Source organism: Ranitomeya variabilis, chromosome 5 (assembly GCF_051348905.1).
Source record: "Ranitomeya variabilis isolate aRanVar5 chromosome 5, aRanVar5.hap1, whole genome shotgun sequence".
NCBI lineage: Eukaryota > Metazoa > Chordata > Amphibia > Anura > Dendrobatidae > Ranitomeya > Ranitomeya variabilis.
The window spans coordinates 317,175,384-317,194,075 of record NC_135236.1 but is presented as its reverse complement, the minus strand read 5'-3'; the positions used below and the strand labels follow the sequence as shown (position 1 = coordinate 317,194,075).

Sequence of the window (18,692 nt, the reverse complement as noted above, 5' to 3'; positions counted from 1 at the left end):
GCTGAGAATCGTACGTCGTAGCAGATCGTTTGAAACTTTCTTTCGTCGTCTAGTGTCCCGCTGTGGCGGCATGATTGCATCGTGTGACACAGGTTGTATACGATGTGCGCACAGTAACCAACGGCTTCTACATCGCAAATACGTCATGAAATTATCGCTCCAGCGCCGTGTATTGCAACGTGTGACCGCAGTCTACGACGCTGGAGCGATAATCATACGACGCTGCAACGTCACAAATCGTGCCGTCGTAGCGATGAAAATGGCACTGTGTGACGGTACCCTTAGTTTATAGGCCAATTTTGGGGTGACAGATACCCTTTAAAATAAACATGTATGTGTTCCCAAAAAGCTGTAATAACAAACTATCAGATACACAACACTATTATTTATTTAAAATGAAACAACTGAGATGTAATTGTAGCGTAGACTTTCGTTTTTAATTAAAGGGATTAAATAAAAATATCCTGTGAAACATTTAGGACTTGCAACCATTTTTCTACAAAGCCTCCTCATTTCAGGGGCTCAAAATTAATTGGACAAATTAACTTTATCATAAATAAAACGTTAATATTTAATACTTTATAAAGAATCCTTTGCGGACAATGACTGCCTGAAGTCTGGAATCCATGGACATCACCAAACTCTCGGTTTCCTCCTTTGTGATGCTTTGCCAGGCCTTTTCTGCAGATGACATCAGTTGTTGCTTGTTTGTGGGTCTTTCTGATGAATCCTCTGTATTTGCTCTCATGAAGTCTTCTCTTTATGGTAGACTTAGATACGCAAACACCTACTTCCTGGAGAGTGTTCTTCACTTGGGTGGATATTATGAAGGTGTTTTTCTTCATCATGGAAAGGATTCTGCAATCATCCATTACCATTTTCTTCTGTGGACATCCAGGTCTTTTTGAGCTTCCAAGCTCACCAGTCCGCTCTTTTTTGCAGAGTGTACCAAACTGTTGATTTGGCCACTCCTAACATTTCTGCTATCTCTCTGATGGATTTCTTGGGGTTTTTTTTCAAGTTTTAGATACATGTGGTGTTCCATGTCATCAATATGTCATCAGTTTGACATTGTTAGTACATCGAGAATGAAAAAAATAATATTAAGCCAAATATAGTTTCCTATTTAATTATTGTAATGACTCCATTAAAAAGAGATGTATGGATGTCATCTGTTTGGCATCTGTTTCACTTGCACACCCATTCAGTTTACTTGGCAAGTCTGATCCAAAACACGCATCAGAACTGTGCATGCTGCCATTTTTTTACACGTGGACAACCAGTTTGCTTGTCCATGTGTGGTCATTTTGTCATATGGACTACTTACTTACAGACATAGTATTGGTGCAACCTGTGCAGCCGCACAGGAGCCCAAGAGGCAAGAGGTCCTATTTTCTCCTCTAAAGGAGCGATCAGCTTCTGCTACAGACACTTTATAGGACTGCAAGGTGCCCGTATGCTGTTCTTACATGGGGACCCTCAAACACGCTTGTCTGTGTGACTCCTTGATGTTAAATGTTGCATATATTCTTCCTGATGATATGTGTTATAGTCAGCAGTAACTATATCCATGACATAATAACCGCATTTCTATAGTATGCCTTAGTATATCTAGGTCACTTTAAGAACAGCTCTAGCACATGTTATGCTGAACATACTTTTCCATCCATTCCTAAAACTCATTTCCATTGTGCAGGTGCTACATCAAGTGCACTGTCAATACTTTTTTTCGTTTTAGCTATCCTTGTAGAGCGTTTTCCTAGAAATCTTTATTATTACTCTGAAAACTACCAGTATTGGAAAAACACGATCAATGAGAAACACTAACTTATTGACTATAAAAGCACTGGTTAGTAAGCACAATCAGACAGCTAATAAGAAATATCACACAGGCTATTATTTTCTACAGTACCGTACACTAATGAAGTCTATCAGTCAAGTCACTGCAGTATTTTTAAACTGTATTTTAATGCAATTCTGATTTTCTTCTACACCTCTTGCAGTCTATGTATAGTTTTAGGTTACAATGCAAATTTTTTATTATATCCTGGACTAGCTTATGTCTCTTTGTCTGAAAATGCTTTAAATTATGTTGGCTATCTAGTATTTTATACTTTCAGCACATCGGAGGTGGCCAGATGTTTTGTGATAATCTATATTGCAGTCGGTGCCTGAAAATCTGCAAATTAAATTATTGGACCCAAATCAGAGTATCTCTATTGTAGTTGATTCAGAAAAAGATTCACAAGGACTTTGAATTCAATTAATGCATGACCTTAACCCCTCATATAATCTCATCAGCGTGAAATGAGACATTTTTATATCAGATACTTTTTTCAGATCCCATTCTGTTTTAACTCTGATATTTCCAGCAAGTTTGGGTAGATGGTTGACTTTTTACAATGTTAAATTTAAAAGGGGTTGTCCACCTCTGAGTCCCTGCTACTTCACTCAATAGAAGATTGACTGCAAGTGTTCAAATCAAAATAAAATACTTGTGATCGTGTTTGACCACCGGAATCGGCAAGCAGAGCCAACTCCTAAGGGCAGGTGCAGACAAGAATATTTTTTGTCTTCCAAGGAAATTGGATCAATTATACTAATTGCATTCTGATCAGCGTGTGATCAGTGTGTGATCTGATTTTCTCAGATGAGGAGAAGATGGAGAAAAAAATGTCAGTGCAGTCCAATGATTTCCATGAATTCTTTGACTTGGCTGAGTGCGATCTGAATATCAGATCCAACTCAGGCATGCAGCGATTTTACCCCACAACCAGGTCTGTCCAAGGAAAAAATTTAACATGTGGAGGCCCCATTCCATAACATTGGTCCAAGAATGGTTCAATGTTTTGTCGGGTCGCACTCAGACCAATAATACGCTTGTCTACATGCTCCCTAACAGTCTGCATATTCTACAATATTAGGATTCAGCTAGCTGCAATACTGGGCGAAAATGTATCCAGGGATAAAAAATCTTTATATGAAAGGGAACCTGTCATGTAAAATAATGCTATTAACCTGCACTTATGGGATTAATCTGCAAGTTAGAAGCATTTTGAACCTGCCCAGCGCCCACACAGAGAGCTCAGGCCTTCAGTAATAGGGATGGGCCTACGTTACTTCAGTCATCGCTCAGTGATGAGCAGTGGCATTAACCATGTCCCCTGGACTGACTGACAGTCGGCCTTAACGCTGAACTAGCCGGGCACCGTGCCCCCCCAGACCCACAGCCATGGCAGCCACATCCCCAGCGTCACAGAAGAGGCGCGTCCTAGCTACGCCACAGAGCGCACCCCGGCCGTTTCACCGAGGAGGACTCTTTGTGCGTGCATCAGGCAGGTTCAACACACTATAAACCTGCAGATTAACGGCATATCTGCAGGTTAATAGCGTTTTTTTTACATGACAGGTTCCCTTTAAATAATAATAGTGATTATTGATATTGATCTATTACACATACAGTATGTGTTTGATTTATATCTGTTTTCTTTTCTTTTTCAGCTTCAGCCAGCGCACATTACACACCAACGATTTGTAATGGAGGAGAAGTTCTGGACTCCACCACCTCATCCTTATAATCGCCGTAAACATTTCTGTCCTAAAGGTTTTTAGACTGTTAGAAATTATGCACTCGTTGTGCAGTCCTGTCTTTTTTTTTTTTAGAAAAGAAATATTTTTGAGGACTGTCGACAATGATGTTCTAGAGCAGAGGTCCCCAACATTTCTGACCTTGAGAGCCACATTCAGCTCTGAGAGAGGGTCGGGAGCCACATCCAGCTTTGAGAGAGGGTCGCGAGACACATTCAGCTCCCGCCCCCCTCACAATAGTGGCAACCAAAGCCCCCATTACAGGCATAATGGTTAACCAAAGCTTTCCCACAAAAATCACGCCAAAGCATTATACTAAGATCCAGGGGTTCCCACAATACCCCCATTCAGTATTCTCCTATAAAGCACTCCCAAGACACTGTCACATCCAGCTTCAAACATCTCCTCTGACAGATAGTATGATCCTCCAGCGTACCATACCTAAATCATCTCAAAACCCCTAAGGCCAGTATATGTGCATCCAGATCTGCTCTTCTCTGCAGGGCTGCTCACAAAATTCACCATTTTCAGATTTGCTCTTCATACCTGTTTGCTAGAACTGGAGCTAATTCACCAAGCTGACAGACATCCGCGAGCCACAATTTATGGGACTGCGAGCCACATGTGGCTCCCGAGCTACAGGTTGGGGACCCCTGTTCTAGAGCTTTTTAGATGACCACTGTAATCCACAGTTTTAGAGACCATGTAAATAGGGTGCGTTAACTACACAACTTGCTGTGTTCACGGAGTAATTATGGCCGGCGCCATTTATTACATGGGTCATTTACTTTCCTATGACATTTTTGTAAGCTAGGCTATTGTAGAAACCGATTTTAGAATGCGTTTAAGTTTCTTAAAGTTACATGACATGTAACAGGTTGTTTTTGCACAACTGAAACAGTATTAATGTGATGAAGCCAGTAATAAAACCTTTGTAGAGGTTTATAGCATGTAATTCTTGGTACTTATATACTATTGTGTTGCACTGACTTGAAGGTTTCTGGACATATATTTCAGTAAAAATGAATGTGTGGTTTCTAAAGCAAGCAACAAAAGAGCGAGCCAGATATTACAATAACTTTATTAAAAAAAAGGGGGATACATATAAATTTTACTCTATACATTGGATATTTAATGTTTAGTGCACTTTTTCCTAAAATACACTGGAACTTTATAAATTATGAGCGCATACATTGCAATGATAACATTTTAATTGTCTTTATCATTTAATTGTTTTTATCATTAGCTGTGATTTATGGATCAGTCAGATATAGTATCAATATTTTCTTCATATTTTCACTTTATTATTACAACCCCTGGCAAAAATTATCTAATCACCGGCCTTGGAGGATGTTCATTCAGTTGTTTAATTTTGTTGAATAAAAGCAGATTACAGACCTGGCACAAAACTAAAGTCATTTCAAAAGGCAACTTTCTGGCTTTAAGAAAAACTAAAAGAAATCAAGAACAAAAAATGTGGTAGTCAGTAATGGTTACTTTTTTAACCGAGCCTAGGGAAACAATTATGGAGTCACTCAATTCTGAGGAAAAAATTATGCAATCATGAAAAAAAAAACACTCCAACACATCACTAGTATTTTGTTGCACCACCTCTGGCTTTCATAACAGCTTGCAGTCTCTGAGGCATTGACTTAATGAGTACCAAACAGTACTCGTCATCAATCTGGCTCCAACTTTCTTTGATTGCTGTTGCCAGATCAGCTTTGCAGGTTGGAGCCTTGTCATGGACCATTTTATTCAACTTCCACCAAAGATTTTCAATTGGATTGAGATTCGGACTATTTGCAGGCCATGACATTGACCTTATGTGTCTTTTTCAAGGAATGTTTTCACAGTTTTTGCTCTATGGCAGGATGCATTATCATCTTGAAAAATGATTTCATCATCCCTAAACATCCTTTCAATTGATGGGATAAGAAAAGTGTCCAAAATATCAACATAAACTTGTGCATTTATTGAAGATGTAATGACAGCCATCTCCCCAGTGCCTTCACCTGACATGCAGCCCCATATCATCAATGACTGTGGAAATGTGCATGTTCTCTTCAGGCAGTCATTGGAACGGCACCAAACAAAAGTTCCAGCATCATCACCTTGCCCAATGCAGATTCGCGATTCATCACTGAACATGACTTTCATCCAGTCATCCACAGTCCACGATTGCTTTTCCTTAGCCCATTGTAACCTTGATTTTTTCTGTTTAGGTGTTAATTGTGGCTTTCGTTTAGCTTTTTTTGCATGTAAATCCCATTTCCTTTAGGCGGTTTTTTACAGTTCGGTCACAGACGTTGACTCCAGTTTCCACCCATTCGTTCCTCATTTGTTTTGTTGTGCATTTCCTGTTTTGGAGACATATTGTTTTAAGTTTCCGTTCTTCACGCTTTGATGTCTTGCTTGGTCTACCAGTATGTTTGCCTTTAACAACCTTCCCATGTTGCTTGTATTTGGTCCAGATTTTAGACACAGCTGACTGTGAACAACCAACATCTTTTGCAACATTGCGCGATGATTTACCCTCTTTTAAGAGTTTGATAATCCTCTACTTTGTTTCAATTGACATCTCTCGTGTTGGAGCCATGATTCATGTCAGTCCACTTGGTACAACAGCTCTCCAAGGTGTGATCACTCCTTTTTAGATGCAGACTAATGAGCAGATCTAATTTGAAGCAGGTGTTAGTTTTGGGGATAAAAATTTAAAGGATGATTCCATAATTTTTTCCTCAGAATTGAGTGACTCCATAATTTTTCCCCTATGCTTGGTTAAAAAAAGTAACCATTACTGACTACCACATTTTTTGTTCTTGATTTCTTTTAGAGTTTCTTAAAGCCAGAAAGTTGCCATTTGAAATTACTTTAGTTTTGTGCCAAGTCTGTGATCTGCTTTTTTTCAAAAAAATGAAACAACTGAATGAACATCCTCCAAGGCCGCTGATTACATAATTTTTGCCAGGGGTTGTACATATTTCACATTATCACTTTATTATTACTTATATCATATTAGCATTTTATTTGTAAATTATATAAGACACATACAATTCAGGGAAAACTTTTTATGGTCCTAAACGGAGCCTAGGGACTTGATCATATGTGGGTTATAAATGACCACTATAAAAAAAATCACTTGTCATTCATTTTTTTTGTCTGTTTGTGGACATGATGTTTTTTTTATCGTAAGAAACAGTTCTAGAAAATATCTCTAGAGTCATTTCTTTGGATACACATTATAGCATGCAAAATATGAATGTGGGTTTTCATTTGCCTGTTTTGGGTAATATTAAAGTAAAAGTGCCACAAAACATTAGAGCATCCCATGGATTAATAAAATGTGCAAAACGCTTTTAAAAATTAAAAGATGCTAAAAAAATACATTTTTTCCATTGACTCATAAATACCATCTATGCAATGTCTTATGGCACAAAGCACGCACAAAAATAACACTTTAATAAAAGTTGTGGAGCAGACCTTGTATATTGATGATCTCTCCTTAGGGCTCGTGCAGACCACTGTATATTCGATCTTGGAAAATAACGGATTGTATTGAGAGCGATGTTATTCTATGAGGCCATGCCGGTGTCAAATTTTTTTTCAGACAGACTGAAAAATTAAGAAACAACATCACAGCATGCTCAATTTGCATCTTATATTCAGATGGAACTCGGCCATGCAAGTCAATGAGTGATGTATGACATCTGAGCTAACTCAGTCCGATTTTCACACACTGACACAATGGAGAATATGGAGACATTTTTTTTCCATCTTCTTCACATCCAAGAAAATCAGAACACACTCTGATCTAACGGTGATCAAAAACCGATAACAGCTTGATCAGAGTGTGATTAGCATAATTGGCCTGATTCTGTCGGATGAGAGAAAATACAGTGGTGTGACCATAGCATTAGGATAAGTCACCAATAACAGTTTGATGGGTTCGTTTATCAGACATCCCCATGATCAGCTGATTGCAGCTACCATTGGGGCTCGATGTACAGTGTACAGAGCGAGAACAGCATAGCTCCATATATTGTGTAGTGGTCATTCTTGGGTACTGCAGTTCAGCTCCCATTTACTTTATACGATTTACTCAATACAATTAAAACTCCTATGATGATGTCTAATCTCATGTGACCACTGCAGCTTCTCATCGGCTGCAGCGGTCATGGCAGAAATAGACAGCTTTGGGAATGTCTGGTTATACAGACACTGTTTAGGTAACAATCAGTGGAGTCACATAAGCAGTAAGGGAGTAGAATGCAATAATTATTTTTACTTTAAACTTTGCAGAATGAATTTTTAGAACTTCCAGATCCATGGGGAAAAATGACTTGTTTTGTAATCCGAGTCAATTTATTAAAAAATTACATATGAGTACATTTGAATGAGCATGTATATTATGTCACTGTAATAAAAGCTTTTTCACGGTCCGTAAGCCTAATCTTTGTGAACACACTGGCTAATATACTAAGCTACATGTGCCAAAAATCTATCTTAATTTGTGTAAATTCTTTCATGCCTTGCACCACTTTTATTATATGATATAAACCTGTTTTCAGCTTACAAGGAGCTGTAGCCTATTAAAAAGTGGGCAGGGAAAATTCTTGGCCTAAATCATAATCCTGTGCCCCAAAAGAGCACCAAATTTAGCATAACTTAATAGGATAAAGTAAGGCAACTAACTGATGGTGACTTGCAAAGTCCTTTTCTTGCCACATATTTTGCAAACTGTCGCACAATATATTCTAAATTTGACACAATTCCTTTTCGTCCTATTTTGAGAAAGTGACACACAAGTCACATTGGGGGAATGCATTATTTTCATGGCTGAATTATCTCAAAACTAGAACCAATTCAGCAAAAGTAATGGGATTTCTGAATTCAGCACCCTCAAAATATCCTTAATCCATTCAAAAAACCTTGGCACCTGAAAAAAGGGGTTTTTTTTGTAGACGTGTGTAATTAAAGGGAGACTACCACCCTCAAAGTGCAAATTAAAGTGCTTAAATATTTATATAGTCAACTATAGCTCTACGCTCCGTTACATCTTCTGATTTGCATATTGCAGCCAGTCCCTTGTCTTGATTGACAGTGCTTGCTTGGTAAGAAGTGTGTCTAAAATCAATACTCATTTGTGCATTAGCGCACTGACACTGGAGAAGCCCAGCACCGTGTTCACAGTGTCAGTGCGATTGTACATTGTGGTAGCAGGCACGCTCTGACACCTGGCTTCTGCTTGTCATCAGCCACACATCACAATGCTTTCTTTGATGAAGCTACTCGCTCTTCACACTTCCAGGTGTATCAAATGCAGACAGTCAGGAGCCTGGCATCAGAGTGCACCCTCTGCCTCACTGTGTCCATGAAGGCACTGACACTGTAAGCGCACCGCTGGGTTCCACTAGTGTCAGCACACAGGCACAGAAATGGGGATTTAGACTTGCCAAATGAGCACTGACAATCAAGAAAAGAGACTGGCCATACCATGCAAATCAGAGGGCTTAATAGTGTACCAAGCCACAGGCCACCTTGCAGGCCCACCCTCATTTGCATATTGAATAAAAGTGGATTTTTCTGCAAATGTATGCTATAGTTTTAGTAGGGGCTAAATATTTTATAGAAATGTTTAAGCAGTTTAATTACACTTTGGGGGTAACAGACTTTCTTTTAAGCATGTAAGCCTATATTTTATTCAGCCAAAGGTTCATAATAAACGATTAAACGATTAACGGTAAAAAGCTTAGTCGGCTTATGGTTATTTCTCCTGATTCTGATATACATGAACATTCAGCTCAGCCATGTACAGAATGGAATATGCCGCAGCCAGATACCTCTGGTGACTGGTCCCATGGGAACAAATGATCTGGCATGTTGAAACTCAGCATTGCCAAGCTTTCAAATCAACCACATCTTCCATTGAGGGAAAATCAGGAAACACTCATACATATTGAATAGTCAGCCACTCCCATAGAAATTGGCAGGTCTGGCAACCTTTTGTGTAATTTGTATGGAAAACCTAACATTGTCTTGTTCCTCCTTTGGTGTCTTTCTCTTATCCCTTCTAGCACTGGGAATCTAGAAATAAAATTTACATATGAATATGCACTTTTGAATGAACTCATATGCACATTTTTTCTTTAGCAGACGCCCCATAGGCACAAGTCTATTGGATCTCTATAAGTATATGGTATATGGTGGCACAGAGTGTTTTTGTTCTTACACAGATATCCACAAACTATCCAAAATACTCGAATGTCCACATATCCAGATGTCACATATAGACTATATTTTCTTCTAGAGGCACCCAATACAACACCCAATACTGAACAACATGGGCAGCGTGTCATATAGTTCTGAATAGTGGGCCATTGTGTACATGATTATGAGCATAAGGCCGAGGTCACACGAGCGTAAATTCTTTTTTCCAAGAGAATCGGATTGATTATGTAAATTACACTTGGATCAAACTCTGGTCATAGTGTGATCCGAGTGTCAGCTTACTGTGATCCAATTCTCTTGAATGAGGAGAAGATTGAGAACAAAATTTCTCCATCTTCTCTATTCTGTGACTCCACGGGAATTGGACTGCACTGGGATGTTTTCCAGGCACCCATAGACTTGAATGGCTGAGTGGGATCCGATTTGCGTAGCACATCTCAGCATGTTGCAATTTTATTCTCCTTTTGAATCGGTATGGGAAGAAAAATGCTGATCAGCAGTGCCTCATATAATAACATTGGTCTGCATGCTCTCCGATAAAACATCGGGTAGTACTCTTCTGATGTATACACTAATGTGAGCGAGTCCTTGTAATTTAGATTGCATGAAGGTCTCTTTCTGCGGACACAGTAGCCTAATAATAATAATTTTATGTTTATAGCGCCAACAGATTCTGCAGCACTTTACATTTTAGAAGGTACAGACAATAAAAGACATTACAGAATAACAATAATCACATAAAACAACAGATACTAAGAGGAATGAGGGCCCTGATCACAAGCTTACAATCTATGAGGAAACAAGGGAGACACGAGAGGTGTATGGTAACAATTGCTTTCATTGTTCTGACCAGCCATAATGTAATATATCGAGTGTTCACGTAATGTTGCATGAACCGGTTACCAACCAGAATGTGTAAAAGTACAGACACAAAGGGCTATTAAATGCATGATGATGCAAGGGTCCTGGTTATGAAGAACATTTTGACTGGGCAACACAGGGAAAGTAAGATAAATGTGTTGAGGTGGTAGGCCAGTCTAATGAAATGGATTTTTAGGTCATGCTTAATACTGTGGGTATTGGCGATTAATCAAATTATCCTGGGTAGTGCATTCCAGAGAATTGGCGCAGCACGCGAGAATTCTTGGAGACGGGAGTGGGAGGTTCTGATTATTGAGGATGTTAGCAGAATGGAGGGCACGGGTAGGGTGGTAGACTGAGACAAGGGAGGAGGTGTAGGGTGGTTCTGAACCGTGGAGCGCTTTGTGGGTGAGTGATAAATTTATATTGAACCCTTGAGTGGATGGGTAACCAGTGCAATGACTGGCACAAGGTAGAGGCATCGGTGTAACGGTTGGTAAGGAATATGATCCTGGCTGCAGCATTCAAGCCAGATTGCAGAGGGGAGAGTTTGGTAAGAGGGAGACCGATTAGTAGAGAGTTACAATAATCCAGACGAGAATGAATAAGAGCAACAGTAAGAGTTTTTGCAGAGTCAATAGTAAGAAAAGGGACGAATTCTAGAAATGTTTTTGAGGTGTAGATAACATGAGCAAGCCACTGATGGGATGTGGGGGGTGAATGAAAGCTCGGAATCAGGTATGACCTCAAGACAGCTGGCATGTTGCTGGGGAGTAATGATAGAGCCACACACAGAAATGGCAATGTCGGGCATAGGTAGGTTAGTGGAGGGAGGAAACACAATGAATTCAGTTTTTCACAGGTTCAGTTTCAGATAGAGGGAGGACATGATGTTGGAGACAGCAGTAAGACAATCTCTGGTGTCTTGTAATAATGCAGGCGTGAAGTCTGGAGTAGAGTTTATAATTGGGAGTCATCAGCATAGAGATGTTACTGGAAATCAAATCTACTGATTGTTTGTCCAATAGGGGCAGTATGCAAGGAGAAGAGGAGGGGGCCTAGAACCGATCCTTGAGGAACCCCAACAGTAAATGGAAGATGAGAGGAGGAGGAGCCAGCAAAAGATAGAGGCCGATGGAGCGGAGCACAGCGAGGAGGAGCTGATGATCCACAGTGTTGAATACTGCAGAGAGATCCAGGAGAATCAGCATGGAGTAGTGACCATTAGATTTAGTTGTTAGTAGATCATTAGATACTTTAGTGAGGGCAGTTTCAGTAGAGTGTAAAGAGCGGAAACCGTATTGAAGATGATTAAGAAGAGAGTGATCTGAGAGATAGCAGATTAGATGGGAGTGGACCAAGCATTCCAGGAGTTTAGAGAGGAAGGGAAGATTAGAGACGAGTCTAAAGTTAGCAGCACAGTTTTGGTCGAGAGATTTTTTAATGGATGTATGATGGCATGTTTAAATGAAGAGGGAAAAATATCAGAAGAGAGTGGATGAATATTTTTATTAGGTGAGTGGTGACAGCAGGGGCAAAGGACTGGAGGAGATATGAGGGAATAGGGTCTCTGGTGCAAGTAGTAGGGCGAGAAGATGCAAGGAGTCTGTTCACTTCTTTTTCCGTGACTGGTTCAAAGACAGAGAGTGAGCTAGATGCAGTGGGGGAGGGAAGACAGTGCATGGTATGAGGAGATTGGGAGAAAATTTCCTGTTGCATAGGGTCAATTTTTTCTTTGAAATATTGCGGAGATCCGTGGTTGGGGCCTGCACTCTTGGATTGAGTAGGGAATGAAAAGTGTCAAAGAGACATTTAGGATTATTGGATAGTGAGGTGATGCGGGTGTTGAAATATGTTTGTTTGGAGAGGTGAAGGGCAGAGTTGTACATTTTAAGCATAAACTTGTAGTGGATGAAATCTTGGGTCAGATTGAATTTTCTCCACAGACGTTTGGCGCACCTGGAGCACCTCTGTAGGAAACATGTTTGCAGTGTGTACCAGGGTTGTCACCGTCTGTGCCAAGTTGTTCTATGTATAGTAGATGCAGCCTATTCTAAAAGTATAACAAGCAACTTTCCCAAGTTTTTTCATGTTTGATATTCTGAAAGTTGACATAAGGTCAAAATGGCTCTGGTGTTTGAAAAGAGCTATGAAACGTGAATGATGTATATACCACAAACAGGAAATAATCAGATTTGGAGGAAGAAAGAATTGTTAATGTAGAATAATTTTCCTTGAGTGAGAATGCACCAATTTTTAACGCGTCTTACCTGCTGTTGACCCCAATCCCCCTCGATGAATATGCAAATCCATACCAGTGTGGTCACATCTAGTGGCGGGCCTGTACCCATTCAACTGAATTTATTGCTGTGTTAAAAAGCTAGTGCTTGCAGTGATTATCCATTGGTGACTCTATAGAGCTCCCTGATGAATATTTAAAATGAGAAGCTCCAGCTTTTACCCGAGTTCTGCAGAAACACTTAATCACGCTTGATCTGCTAAAGAATAAATAGCAGTGAAAATGATGATTGAAAACAGATTTATTGTAAATCAGAGCTAAATAAAAGTGTGATTTTACATGTTAACCATTTATTACACAGTTTCCAGGTACTGCTGCACAAAAAGACTTCAATATGCAGAGGATCAGTAAATGTTTATGATAATCTTCAAATATATATGGTTCATTCAATGACTATAACATTGTATCATTACATAAATGACTGTATAGAGGGGTGACCGAGTGTCTGCCTTCTAAGTGTATGGAAGCACAAACAACGCTCAACTCCTGCAAACCATATGAAAGCCAAGAAGCCATTGGAAAAGCATTTGAGCACTTGATTGGAGAGAAAGCACAAAAGCGAAGTAATAACGAAAATGTAAAGTAAAGCACAAGACGTCATTTGTGACATTTTCGAGTAACAAAATATTTTTTTCCATTACTAACTTAAAACTGGAATATTATATATAACTAATAACTATGAATAGAAGTAATTGTGGAAGGAGTCTTCCTGGGATTTGTACTCCACTAAAGTGTGTATGCAGAATTTAACCCTAAGGAACACATACGATAAGAGTGTTGTTTTTTTCTAGGAGATTTTGTTATTAGAAACAATGTAAATCACTGTGGTCACATTGTTCAAAACGTGTGTTCTAAATTGTAACCAATTTTATCAGGATGTGTAGGCTACTCAGTATACTGTACTAACCTATGCTTCATATGTGATTATTACTGCATTGTTGTATAGGACTTGGAAATCAGTCAGTATATCTGATGAACAATACTGTTAGTATGACAATATGATGTTGTAAAGACATTGGCAGCTTACGCAAACTATTCTCATTGGGTACTTTTATAAGTTCGGTATAGTCGTATCTTTAAAAGACAGTGCTGCTTGTCTTGTATAAAGTACAGAATGTTCAATTAAATTCTTCCAATAAATATTTTTATGTTTGACTAGACACGTTTACTCTTTTTTTTAACATTGATAATTAGGACCTGCTATGGTATAGTGTACAGTACTTGCAGCAGGATACATCAGCAAAACTTACCGATGGCTCCAAGCAATCATGTGCTCTATATCTAGGAGGAGGATGATACCTGGAAGCAAAAATGATACCTAGTGGAGTGGAGAGGGGGAATGCTTTGGTGAGGAGAGAAAGAGGTGGTACCTGGGGGAGGAAGTAAATTATATTTTGGTAGGAGTGCTTGGAGAAGATGACAAAAAGGGATAATACTTGAGTGAAGAGTACACCCTCAGCTATGAAGCCACCACTGGAACCCCTACTAATCACTAGAAGGATAGACCAGGTTTTGGAGCAGATATCACATTTCTCGTTCTGAATAATAATGGTGAATGGTTGAATAAAATTTCATTCAAAGTCTGAACAATGTAAATAGCGAAGTGAATTGAGGACTCTTCATACAGAAATATAAACCTGGGACAATCACCGCCAGGCATTACATACTCTGTGTAAGAGATACACTAATATCATATAGTGTACTGCTACATCTACTGATAAACCGCTTAAATTCCAAGAAGCAGTATACCAATATTGAGTGACGCAAGAAAAGTCTAATTTATTTGCCCCCCCCCCCCCCCCCCCCATGCAGTAACATTAAAGGCCCACGGTGTTTTGAGCCGAAACGTCACTGCACTTGGGCACATAAGTAATCCATTTTTTTGCTTCACTTAATTTTAAAGCGCAGCCTCCATTTTTTGAAATATATGTGTGTGAATAGTTTGATGGATATCCGGAGGCTTGGAATGCAAATTTATTATATTATTTTTTATCTGGTGACTGTTATGACTAAATATTGCTTTTCCTAATATGTTTTAGAAATACAAAGTCATATGTGTATTATTACGAAAGAGTCTACAGCCATATACTTATTTACTTATATATGTATTTTTTGTATTTATTTTGCTCACTTATATAACGTCATAAAAATCATACCAGACATATAGTTATTATTAATTATACTTTGCTTATATAGCGCCATTAATTCCACAGCGCTTTACAAACATTATTGGCACTGTCCCCATTGGGGCTCACAATCTAGAATCCCTATCAGTATGTGTTTGGAATGTAGGAGGAAACCGGCGTACCCAGAGTAAACCCACGCAAACATGGGGAGAACATACCAACTCCTTGCAGATGTTATCCTTGGTGGGATCCGAACCCAGGACCCCAGCGCTGCAAGGCTGCAGTGCTAACCACTGTGCTGCCCATATACAGTTGTATATACTGCCGTGACTCTCGTCGATCACTAGAATGTGAGTTTGAAACCCTCTTTCCACTTTACAGCACCCATTACTGCACAGGGAAGAAAAACTAGAATGTAGAAACAGCCGAGCATGAACCCTGACACTTTTTTCGATGTCTCTAGGCTGACAGATGTAGCCCACATCCCTTACTCAGCTGTCTTCATCAGTCCCATAGATGTTGACTACTCGACCATCATTTCACTGCGGTTATGTGAGTCACCCGCCAGGGCCGTGGAGCACTCAGTACCGGGTCCGGTACTCAAAGGGGGATGTCATGATGGCGGCGACCCGGTCTGTGGCTCTGGGCACCCATGTTAGAGGGAAAGGTCTTTTAAGGGGTTTTGAATAAAGTTTGTGTTCGTGACGCCACCTGTGGTATTCAGTCAGAGGGGACCGATGCTGCTTAAAGGGGTGATGTTATGGCAGCTAGATAGTATAACTTCCACAGGTGAAGCTGGGTCCCCAGGGCTCCCAGTTTGTAGCTGATGATGGTGGGTAGTGTATAAAGAAACTGAGGACACAGGTTTGCAGTCTCTTTACCTGGTTTACTGGAGACTTCAGGTATCCACAGTCCAGGGCACCGGATCACAAGTGCAAGCAGGGTCCAGCCAGCTTGGAAGGAAGTTCAGAGTCCCCTTTACCAGGTGGAGTTAGAAGCACTCCTACCAGCGCTTTGATCTAGTCCCTTGCTGCCTGTGGATTCAATCAAGGTCCTCACAGTTCTCTCTGTCCTCCATAAAGGTGGGACACAAACCCGTATGACAGGTGGCTCAAGCCTTTTTAACCGGGTCTCTATCACGACCCAGGCTCTATGTGCCACTGTGCCTCCTGGGTGTTAGGGCGGACATGTTACGAGTAATAGTCCAGCTGTCCTGATGGTTTCTGCTGTGCATCTTAGAGTCAGACACAACATTGGTCTTCCGGCTACCGGAAATCTGCACTCTACAGGGAGATAGCCCATACTCTGCTGTCCTCCCCTGGTGTCACTCTCCTGCACTTTGCTCTCCTGCACGCTCACTATACACTGTTCTTCCTTCTCTGTTTCTCTGTCCAGGAGCTGTAGCACCCTTTTTTCCGCCAGGAGCTGCAGATCCCTATGTCTGCTCAGCTATTCTCCTTTCGTACCAGCTGCGCCTCAGCTGTAGTTCCATGACATGCTCCTCTCTGGTCTTCCCCAACTCTCCTCTCAGCCTCAGACTGCTCCAGTCTGCTGTCTGGACTTCTCTCTCTGCTCTGTCCCTCTGACAGACTGACTGCTTTCCCTCCAAGCCAGAATTATATATATATATATATGTTGTGTGCTTTTTGGTTACCTGATAGAAGAGATCTTCCTTTGCTTCCAAGCGTGACATCACTCCCCACATGAGGAAAGCAATGCCACTATGACAACTAGGACCCTGGGGTGTCACATATGCAGTGAGTTTGAACTTTCTTTCTAATGATCGGTGGTGTGCCCATAGGTGGACCCCCAGCAACCATAAATTTATCAACACTAGATTTATAGATTTATTTTCTTATTTGCATATAAAAATTAAGAAAATAACTTCTGTAAGTCTGTGAATATGTGAAACCCTCTATAAATCTAATGCTTCATACACATATTTCCATAACAAAGAAAGGAAACCCGAATATATAGCAGAAAGGAAAACACAACAGTAAAATAAATCGCAGCTGTCTCCCTTACAAACAACTAATGTGCTTTCAAAGCCTCTCCATAAAGCTGCATCCTGGGATTGAAAAATACAGTAAACTAGAAAGTATAAAGCATTCCCAGCCAGACAGTTAAGTTATTCAGAACACATAAAATAGAAAGAAGAAATAAAGTATAAAAAGTAGATAGCACTGTAAAATGTGTGGATACGGGTGAAGAGAAGACACAGTGAGACCTGCATTTTATATTCAGCGTTCTCTCAGGTCTACTGAGCAGGTGCGCTTTATTAGCAACTACCAGGCATCACTTTTAGATGAGTTCTAATTGGATAACCATTGCAATATATCCATCAGAATGCAACATTATTTTATATGAGTTTTATGCCGTTTATCCATCTCACGGTTTTTCAAATCCAATCCTTTCACACAAAACTCTTTTAACGAATGAGTTCAGTATTATATTTAAATTACAGATATGGGAAATCCATTATTCATAAACAGAATGAATAAAGCTAACTAATTGACTTTTACTCTAAATTTATTAAGATGGTGAAATTTCTCCTGCATTAACCCATTGCGGTTCTGAACATCTTAATAAAGAACACGTTGATAATATACAGAATATTTGCTTATGCTTTGGATGCAAGAGGTCTCCCTTAGCAAAACAGGCCTTGTTGCACATATAAAGCAATCAGAGAATAGTTTACATTACTTAAAGGCAGTAGAGATGAGCGAACCAGAACTTTTGGAACAGTTAGGCCGGAGACACACTGGTGCGAGAGACGGCCGAGTCTCGCTGGTTAAAAGCAAGCTGTGGCACCTGCACTCCGGAGCGGAGCGTGCAGCTGCATAGCAATACATGGAGCTGCACGCTCAGCTCCGGAATGCAGGTGCCACAGCTTGCTTTTAACCAGCGAGACTCGGCCGTCTCTCGCACCAGTGTGTCTCCGGCCTTAGAGTCCGATGTTGAACACCGAAGACGAACTTCTCCCAGTTGTTCATTGCAACGGAGATGAAAGACAGAGAGACTGTTTCAAAAGTTTGGGTCCTCATTGTTTTAAAAGGGGTTCGAGTTCTGGTTCAAGTTCGGGTGCAGTTCTGGTACCCGAACTGAAATTTGGAATAAAGTTCGGGTCACGTACCAGAACCCAAACTTCCATGGGTCCGATCATCTCTAAAATGCAGTATACGCCTTAGCACAGAATTGTTTTTTTTTTGTTGTTGTTCATTTGTGTCCAAAATTTAAAATGAAGTTACTTTCTAAAAAGACTTCATAAAAAATGTTCTACTATTTTGCTGCCACAGGGTATCTGTTTGTTCTTTATCTAGCTGAGTGCTTTGCAGAAATGTACAATTCCATCATCACTACTCTTCCTGATGGTTGAGGCAACTGTATACAGATCTGCAGTGGAGATGATCTAAAGCACGCTAAAAGGTTATAGAAGTGAAAACACAAAATGAGATAAGTGCAGTACTGAGCTGTGACAAAGCTCACATCCAACCGATATTACAGAGACAATCCCACGAGAAAAAAATCTGAAATTTGGACGAGGCTGCAATTTCCAAATCAGGGGATCTGAAATTGGATGAAGAAAT

General features: G+C 40.1%; 1 protein-coding gene across 2 annotated transcripts in view; it reads left to right on the top strand.

Moving 5' to 3' along the window:
• GRM3 (glutamate metabotropic receptor 3) overlaps nucleotides 1–6,366 on the top strand; it is a 500,188-nt gene extending 493,822 nt beyond the window's left edge. For both annotated transcript variants that reach the window (XM_077264652.1, XM_077264653.1), the window contains one exon: nucleotides 3,502–6,366. In XM_077264652.1, coding sequence (XP_077120767.1) covers nucleotides 3,502–3,578 — 77 coding nt within the window. In that variant the 3' untranslated portion in view covers nucleotides 3,579–6,366. The remainder of the gene's footprint in view (nucleotides 1–3,501) is intronic.
• The last annotated feature ends 12,326 nt before the right edge of the window (nucleotides 6,367–18,692 follow it).